At 40.8% G+C, this 10,000-nt stretch overlaps 1 protein-coding gene and 1 long non-coding RNA gene across 7 annotated transcripts in view; one reads left to right on the forward strand and one right to left on the reverse strand.

Moving 5' to 3' along the window:
* Positions 1 to 10,000, reverse strand: part of LOC143280065 (uncharacterized) — a 56,017-nt gene that overhangs the window by 14,851 nt on the left and 31,166 nt on the right. For 4 of the 6 annotated variants that reach the window (XM_076584566.1, XM_076584609.1, XM_076584583.1 and 1 more), the window contains exon 2: positions 3 to 277. In XM_076584566.1, the coding sequence (XP_076440681.1) occupies positions 3 to 277 (275 nt within the window). Of the gene's footprint in view, positions 1 to 2; positions 278 to 2,593; positions 2,962 to 10,000 lie in introns of those variants that run through there. The other 2 variants (XM_076584591.1, XM_076584575.1) reach the window with 2 other exon arrangements.
* LOC143280172 (uncharacterized) lies at positions 3,317 to 8,652 on the forward strand. The gene is made up of 2 exons (XR_013055005.1): positions 3,317 to 7,437; positions 7,490 to 8,652. It is a non-coding gene; the product is annotated as an uncharacterized LOC143280172 (long non-coding RNA).

Below are 10,000 nucleotides of genomic sequence, written 5' to 3' on the forward strand. Positions count from 1 at the left end.
ACTTTCACAGATAATTTCGCAAGTGGGGTACTTCTGAGTGAAGATCTGGTATTCCTCTTGTCCTATGTCGCACCAGTCATCTGTAATCTCTGTGCAGTTTCTGCAGCCCTTTAAGTGCCCTGTTTCAGAGCAAAACTGGAGGTATCCACAAGTTTGAGGAATGCCATTTCTTCCGATACAGCCGTTCTGCCCCATATTCTTATAGACCTCCGCATGGATGAGAACAATCCAGAGCAGAGACAAAGCGCAAAGTTTGTAGAACATGGTCGTTGCAGATCTGCGAAAGCAAACCAACCCAACAACTTGTCATTGGACGTTATATGTCCACGTGTTTCAGTTCCACCCTCTTTCAGTCTTAATTATTCGCACTTATTTTGTGCGCGTTTGTTCGGAAGCGCGTACTGGGATGCGTGTCATGTGGTATGGTGTGTGTGTGTGCATGTGTGTGTGTGTGTGTGTGTGTGCATGTGTGTGTGTCTGTGTGTGTGTGTGTGTGTGTGTGTGTCTGTGCGTATGTCTGTGTGTGTGTGCGTTTGCGTACATGTGTGTGTGTGTGTGTGTGTGTGTGTGTGTGTGTGTGTGTGTGTGTGTGTGCGTGCGTGCGTGCGTGTGTGTGTGAGTGCGCGCGCGTGCGTGTGTGTGTGTGTGTGTGTGCATGAGCGCGCGCGCATTTTTGCATACTTAAATCAGTTGCTGGTTTTCGCGTGTGTGAGTGTGTGCAAGTTAATTGAATGTGGCCCATTTCTATTTTTTGTTTCATTTCGAAATTCACCTTCTATGCATTTTTCTTTTTTTTTTATTATATATTTTAGTGCATTTTATCTATCTATTTATTTATTTATTAATTCATATCGTTTTATATTAATGTTTTATGCAAACCCCAGGGAAGGCTGTCAAGGCCTGGCCAGCCAGTTGGGTCTATGCAATACTCAGGCACTGATCTGCTGTTGATTTTTGTTCTAAATCTGAAGTAAAGCAGCGTATATGGATCAGCACATATGCTTTGACTCTTCCTGGAAATCGAAACCGAAACAAAATGCACGTTCAAAGCAATATCAATGTTTACCATGTGTAACAAAGCAATATCAATGTTTACCATGTGTAACAGCCTACACGAACTACAACTATAACTATCCTATATAAATCATGGCCTTAGTGGTCGGCTGGGCTGTACACTACATGATTTGATTTGATCCTATACAAATGAGTGATCAGTAATCAACCTACATAAATATGTGATCTGTAATCAGCCTAGAGACATATGTGATCTGTGATTAGCCTACACATGTGATCTGTAATTTTCCTACACAAATATAATTTCTATGATTATCCTACGCACATAATCTGTAATAAGTCTACACAAAAATGCTATTTGCAAGCCTGCACAAATATATATACCTATGTGATCTGTATGCACAATCTGTGATTAGCCCTCACGTAACACACAGCTTATATAACAGACTGACATGAGTTTACAGTTGGGCCAACAGCAAAGTGTGAACTGTATTATCAATGGTTTCTCCATTGCAGTGGGAAATCATTTACAGCTTAGTCTTTTGTGAATAAATAAATAAATAAATAAAACATGATGCTGGTGCCAACGAAGATGGTGAACAGAGAGATGAAGCAGACTGTGTCGGAAGTGCCCTTTTCTTACTGTGTGTATAAAGAGAGGGAAGTCATTTACAGCTTAGTATTTTGTGAAGGACTAGGACTCTCAAACTAGGGGGCAAAGTTTCACTGACTCTTAGTGCTGCAGCCCTGGGGCTAGTTGGTCTTTGGGAACCATCCCGACGCCCACTGTCCTGAAACCTTCTTGGCCAAGAGAGTGGGGATGTAACTTGGGCAAGACACTCTACTTTGATAAAGTTTTAGCCCAGATAGTCTGGACAGCAGTTATCTCCTTTGCTGTTCTGATGGTCATTGTCGAACACGACTGATTACTAGTATCACACACACACACACACACACACACACACACACACACACGATCTGTAATTAATCTACACAAATACGTGATCTTTAATTAGCCTACACTTTATGTAGCCCACATAAACATGTGATCTGTAGTCCACACAAATATGAAAAAAGTGGACTTTTTCAAGGTGTCCCTGTCAGGAGGCTGCCGCGAATCACACCTGCTACCTCAGTCCTCCGTCAACGGGAAAAATTAAAAGTGCAATGATACAGATGTTGTGTCCATTATCAATTGAAAGTTCTCCAAGTGAAAGCGGACCCACATTAATCACTCCCTTCCCAGTTGGCTTAGCGTCTTAAGCACGTGACTGAGAGTGGCGGGAAAACAAGACCTGGAGGATCAGGACAGGGCGCCATATTGTATTCAGGTCAAATATTATAATTCTTTTTCCTTTTACGCACGTGATGTGTTATTCTTCTATTGATGCAAGGCTGGATGGATGGATTTGTGCCTGAACGTAGCAACAAAGAGGCCTGGCCTAAGCAGACCGGAAAGATCGGCCATACCAGATACAGTCTTAGAATTCGGTCTGTCAAAGTTATGATCGACGACACACGAAGGAAAACAGGAAAAATACACAAACGTATCACAGAAAAAAAAAAAAAACCCACCGACCTTGCAGTTACTCAAGGGCCTGCGAGTCCGCGAGACTGATTTAACGATCTTACCTTCTTCGTATCGCGAGAACAGTCAAAAGGAAAGACCTAGAAAGATTCGTTCGTTCGCTCGTCAGATCGTGCCTCACACTCGTGTGCCTTTGCACTCAGATCGGGATTTTCCGTGTTGAGTAATTCTGTCGCCGCGCGTGGGAAAAAATGCATCAGCAAAGTGTCTGGATACCAACTGACAACGACAAATGTTGTGAGGGTAAACTGGATAAGCTGAACCTTCTTTGCACAATGCAATCCACACACACACACACACACGCTCGCAACATCAAAGGAAATGTACGAGTTATTCCCACTGAAGAACCCTGAAGAACAAACTAGAACCAGTTTCATCAGAGCCATTTATAGAAAAAGAAAGTTCCCCTAACCGACCGGTTAAAGAAAAAAAATCGGTACGGACACGGTAGACAGTAACACACAAACAATTAAGAAAAAAAAAGGAAGAACAAAAGTTTACCGCAAAACACAAAAAACAACATGGAATGCAACTCTCTCTCTCTGGCTCTGTGTCTGTCTCTGTCACACACACACACACACACAAGCTTACGCATGCTTGCTCACACGCGCTAATATAAACAAATACTGTTCATACATTGTTAGAGAGCAAGCGAAAAAGGTTATCGTGTAGTAGTTCTAAAGAGAGAGAAAGAGAGCTGGGGGGAAGAGAAGGGGGGGGGGAGAGGGGTATAGGATTGGGGAGATAGGGCAGGGTGAGAGTAAGAGAGGGGGAGGGGGAGAAAGAAGGGGATAGGGTTGGGGAGAAACAGGGTTGGGTGAGAGAGACAGAGACAGAGACATAGAGACAGAGAGACAGACAGAGACAGAGTGGAGGGAAGGGGAAAGAAAGGAGGTTTAGGACAATGAGAGACAGAGAGAGGTTTGGGGGGAAGAGAGAGAGAGAGAGAGAGAGAGAGAGAGAGAGAGGCAATGGGAGAGAGGGATGGGGAGAGAGAGAGAGAGAGAGACAGACAGACAGACAGACAGACAGACAGACAGACACAGACAGACAATGAGAGAGACAGAGAGAGAGAGTTTGACAGACAATGAGAGAGAGAGAAAGAGAGAGAGGGAGAGAGAGAGAGAGAGAGAGAGGGAGAGAGGATAAGAGAGAGTAAGGATTGTACAGGAAGATATTTCAGATTTCAGATGATTTATTCATTGAAGGTCATAGCCCCATAAGAACAAGGGGCGATAACGGAGTTTAACATGCGTCATAACAACTATGTAACCGCAATAAGCATAACCAGATACCACAACAATTAGGATACCAGTGCTTTTCTCAGTTGAAGTGCTCGAAATTATACAAAGCTAGACTGCACATTGTTTCATTATCAGTCAATGATATCAATAAACATGATCTAAACAGACATGGATATGTATAATATTTCTTTGGGATGAATTTAACTCGAAGGTCTGTTAGGGCAGGACACTACAAAACTAAATGCACTTCATCCTCTCTGGATTCCTTGCACAGAGGACACAACAGCTCTGAATTATTCACGGTTTCATGACGATATCTGTGTACATTTATATCAGAAATACCAAATCTGAATCCGGTGAAAGTACATCGCATGTGTCTGTTCACGTTACACAAAAGGTATGTTTAAATGTATGATTAAACAAATACATTCTATACATACTAAACTTTTCACTTGATTGTGACTGTCCCACTCTTGCCACCCACAGTCTATCAATATTTGGCGAAATATTTGTACAAATCTATTTTCATCACCTACTCCTTGACACTCCCAAGCACACCCAAATCCAAGTTCATACAAACTCATTCGTACATTTCATACCCAATTTCGTTTCCCTCTTAGGTCTAAATCAGATAACATATTGTAAGATGGAGAGAGAGAGAGAGAGAGAGAGAGAGAGAGAGAGAGAGAGAGAGAGAGAGAGATTCAAAAACTTTATTTCTCAAGGATAAAGATTTTAGGCATTGCCTATTCTATCAACCTGTGGCAAAAACAATAGCGATAACGACACAACAATAATAAATTTTGTAAATGCTACTACTACTACTACTACTACTACTACCATTACGAATGGTAATCATCATCATCATCATCAACAACATTGTAAAAAGTAATGAAACGAACACATTCACACCAACCCACCCTCACCCCCATACATGTACACACTCACTCCGACCCAACACACACACACACACACACACACACACACACACACACACACACAGACATGACCAAAGTGTGGAACAGATAGTGAACATGGAGAGAACAGAGAAACACAACAATACAATGATACAGTATCATTGTACATAAACAGCAATGATTAATATGCTGATGCAGATGTTACAGGTAATAACATCCAATCAACTGCGAACAAGTAAATTATTAAAACACAAAAGGTTGAAAATAAAATAAAACACTTCAGTGTATGTAATGGTACAGATACAAATTTCCCAAAAAGGGCATGATGCTTTTTGACTCACTTGTGTAAACAAAATGAGTATGTTTTAACCCGGTGTTCGGTTGTGTGTGTGTGTGTGTGTGTGTGTGTGTGTGTGTGTGTGTGTGTGTGTGTGTGTGTGTGTGTGTGTGTGTGTGTGTGTGTGTGTGTGTGTGTGTGTGTTCGTGGTAAACTTTAACATTGACATTTTCTCTGCAAATACTTTGTCAGTTGACACCAAATTAGGCATAAAAATAGGAAAAAGTCAGTTCTTTCCAGTCATCTTGTTTAAAACAATATTGCACCTCTGGGATGGGCACAAAAAAGTAAAAAAGAAGCCAAATTATATGCAAACTGCATTTACTGTTATATTTATATTTTTTGTATTCTCTAAACTTGGCACTTTGATCTGATATTCTGACACAACAAGAGCAGTCATTATTATCATTTTTTGTTCAAACAGGAACTTCTTTTGCTAAGCATGGAAGTTTTAATTATTTTGCAAACGTTTTGGTGCAGATAGTAAAAAAGGGAAATTAATATGTAATTAATGCTAGGGGGCTTAATTTGCTTTAAACTGATCTTTCTCATTTTAAACATTACATTTTGAAATTATACTCAATACATAAAAAGCTTGTGTGTATTATTCTCAGTGTACAGGGCTTTCACTATGTTCATTCGCCCAAGTGGTCTTTTTCGGAAAATACTAAAATCAATACCACAAGTGGACTTTACAGATCTATTGGCTGAGCCCTGAAGGTCATGGGCAAAAATCACATATTTATACACATTCAAAGCACGTGCTCATATTCTTCGAGAACGTGAACGACGCCATTTTGTTTCAAGTTGTTGACCTGCCCGTTCATTCCTATATTCAATGGACAATACACGATAACATGTGATGGAAAGTTGGAGAAGGAGACCGTTAAATATTTATTCAGAGAAAAATTTGTGAACGCCTCATCACTTACTGGATTATGCCCCAAACTGCCATAAAAATATCCACAGAATCAATCGGAATTCACAGTTAAAAATTGTAAACCATGCGAGTTAATACCCTTGAATTGATCACGCTGAAACGAAAAAAATTCCAGTCTTGACTTTTCTCAAAATGAAGTCCTTTTCACTTCTTACGACGTTTAGAAGTACTTGTACTTGGCTCTACATGTTATTAGTTTAACAAAATACTAGATTTTCATATCAACTTTAAAACTATAAAACTAGAATGAACATAAAAGAATGGATCGTGTCGTACTACATTCCCTGCGGGTGTAACTAAACTTGTACATCTATCTAGATCTAGAGAAAACGGCTAAATGTTGCAGTGTGAATGCGGCGATAGCCACGTCTCCTTTACCGCGGACTTAAAAAGAATTTTTAATTGCCCTTAAAGATTTTTTGAATGCCCAAGATACACCAGAATGATATGATTTAAACAGCGTTCTGACTGCGAATACCGCAATTGATTTATCGCCTTTTAAAAAAGTATGTTCAAATATCAAATTTTAGAACGTCAGTTAAGGAGCCACGATAGTGCAATGGGTAAGACAGTTTCTTCTCATTCGAATCTGGTTAGGACTTTTTTTCTTCTTTTTTTTTTTTTTTTAACCCGAAGCTTTATAATAACAAATACAGAACACATTTTAACGATTAGATTTTTTTTTAAAAAGTGTATCACAAGTGAATCTTGAAGGCCTTGCCTCTCTTGTTTCTTTTGTTTTTCTCAAGGCCTGACTAAGCCCATTGGGTTACGCTCCTGGCTTGGCATCTTCTTGGCAGATGTGGTGTAGCGTATATGGATTTGTTCGAGCGCATTAATGCCTCCTTGAGCTACTGATACTGATACTGAGGTCAGACAGAGCTTACAGGTCAGGATGTCAGTGAAGGGCAGTCACCTCACGGAGAACAGAGCTTACAGGTCAGGATGGCAGTGAAGGGCAGTCACCTCACGGAGATCAGACAGAGCTTACAGGTCAGGATGGCAGTGAAGGGCAGTCACCTCACGGAGAACAGAGCTTACAGGTCAGGATGGCAGTGAAGGGCTGTCACCTCACGGAGAACAGAGCTTACAGGTCAGGATGGCAGTGAAGGGCAGTCACCTCACGGAGAACAGAGCTTACAGGTCAGGATGGCAGTGAAGGGCAGTCACCTCACGGAGAATAGACAGAGCTTACAGGTCAGGATGTCAGTGAAGGGCAGTCACCTCACGGAGAACAGAGCTTACAGGTCAGGATGGCAGTGAAGGGCAGTCACCTCACGGAGAACAGAGCTTACAGGTCAGGATGTCAGTGAAGGGCAGTCACCTCACGGAGAACAGAGCTTACAGGTCAGGATGTCAGTGAAGGGCAGTCACCTCACGGAGAACAGAGCTTACAGGTCAGGATGGCAGTGAAGGGCAGTCACCTCACGGAGAACAGAGAGCTTACAGGTCAGGATGTCAGTGAAGGGCAGTCACCTCACGGAGAACAGAGCTTACAGGTCAGGATGGCAGTGAAGGGCTGTCACCTCACTGAGGTCAGACAGAGCTTACAGGCCAAGATGTCATGAAGGGCTGTCACCTAACTGAGATCAGACAGAGCTTACAGGTCATGGTGTCAGTGTTACTTGACACTGCTTCAAGTCTTCAACATTCATAATCTAAGGCAGACAGGATGTAGACATGAACAACATTTTGATTATGAACATTCGATCTTGTGTGTGTGTTTGTGAGAGAGAGAGAGAGAGAGAGAGAGAGAGAAAGAGAGAGAGAGAGAATGCATGATGCACGCATACAGACTCTACTATTCATGTTGTATGTATATTTTTCATGGGGAAAAGAGTAGAGTGCGGAGAGAGAGCGGTGTTGGAGGGGGAGGGGTGGTGGGGGTGGTGAGAGAATCAGTGAACGGGAGGCCCATCTCCTGTTCATGTAAGGCAGACAATCGAAATAAAACTACCTCTACTCTTACCACAGAGTTTCCTCCCTTAAACTCTCTCTCTCTCTCTTCCTTTCTCTCCACTTTTCTCTTTCTCTTTTATTTTCTGCGTTACTCTCTGTCGGCCTATCTGACTCTTTCTTTCTTTTTTCTGTATCTCCTCCTCCTTTCACCCCTGTCATCCCTCTCAACAATCCTCTTGCTTGTCTTCTGACTATAATAATTGATGGTTAAGTTTTCACTTTATCAGTGCCTTGTGAGCACAGTTCATCTTGATCTACATTATTTTTGGTCCTTTCTAACGGGTGCTTGCATGGCTCAGTAGGTTGATCACCGTTCTCTCAATCAGAAGGTTATGAGTTCGAGTCTCCGGGTACGCCCAAAATGTGAAGAGTAGGAATGTAGGATAAAATGAAAACAACCAACCCTCCCAAATAAATATAAAAAAAAAAATAAAAAAGAAGAAAATAACTAAAAAACCCTACGCAAATAGGAGATAAAAAAAAAGAGGAAACAAAAACCAAAACCAAACCAAACAAAAAAAACCTGATCGAAAAAAAAGTAGAAAAATTGAAAAACCAAATTGGAAAAAGAATTGAAAATTAGCTTTTTTCTTTTTTTTGTTTTGTTGTTGTTGTTGTTGCTTACACACACACACACACACACACACACACAACATATAAGCAACAACAACAACAACAAAACATATGTGTATGTGTATGTACATGCGTATATATGCGTGTACATGTGTGTAAAAAGCTAAATCCATCAGCCAGGACGAATCACATCCAGCTTTTGGGATTTTCAAGATGCTCCACTCTGGTCGACGGTAAAGAAGTACAAGGACGAAAACCAGTCGCTTCGCCAATAGCTTTTTCCCCAAAGCAGTCAATGTCTTGTCTCTCAAACAAACCCAGTATGATTAGCTAGAATTGTGAAATCAACAACCATCTACCTGATGATCTAGTCATTAGTCCCATCCACATGTAATCTGCGGCTTCTGTTCAAACGCGCGCGCGGGCGCGTGTGTGTGTGAGCGTTTCTGCATGTGTGTGTGTGTGTGTGTGTGTGTGTACATGCAAGTGTGAGCATGCACAAGTTTTTGAATTGATATGCACATGTATGTATCCTTATTTCTACTGTATCTGTGATTGATTTTCGATTTTTGTTGGTACTTTTTATGTACTATTCCCCCTAATATTCTTTGTGACCTCGGTACACTTGGTAATAAAGACATGTTCTATTCTATTCTAATGTGTTAATGTCTTGTGCTCCTTTCAGATTTGACCCACAGCTGTTCTCTATCTGTGCACTTGTATGTGTGAATATGTGTGTATGTGTACATGTGTTTGTGTGTGTGTGTGTGTGTGTGTGTGTGTGTTTCACATGTATATGTGTGTGCATGTTTGTGTGTACATGTGTGTACATGTATGTGTATATGTGTGCGTCGTGTGTGTATGTAAATGTGAGTGAGAAACTGAAAAATGTTTTAATGCCACTGACATTACAGTCCTATTGGCATGGGACACATCAGAATAATCGTTTAACAATATAAAAACAAACCAAACAGCTTGAATATATGTGTCAAAGTCGCAGCAAGAATCCTGCAAAGAAAATCACAAGGTCTGTTGAAAAACAATAAAAAAAAACAACCCACTAATGTCGAAAACGGCTTTACCCACGCTCGACAAACTCACGGCGTGTTCAACCGGAAAGAAAAGTATGAAAAAAGAAAAGTAAACCTATACATATTCAGTTAATTTGCACTTTCTCCATGCATATTAGAAAACGATACAAATGTCGGCTTCTTTGAGTCGACCATCCAACCTAAACGTTATGACAGTTAAAGCTTTAGTATGATTTTTTTTTTTTTTTACTTTCGAGACTGCAATTCTTTTGTTGTGTATTCGTTTACAAGTTAGAGCAATTCTTGCTACGAAAGTGCCAAGCAAGGGCGATAAATTTAGCAAGTGACCGAATTTTCTTTACATTATCTGACAAAAGGAGATGGATGATGTCCCTTT

Source organism: Babylonia areolata, chromosome 1, assembly GCF_041734735.1.
Source record: "Babylonia areolata isolate BAREFJ2019XMU chromosome 1, ASM4173473v1, whole genome shotgun sequence".
Lineage (NCBI taxonomy): Eukaryota > Metazoa > Mollusca > Gastropoda > Neogastropoda > Buccinidae > Babylonia > Babylonia areolata.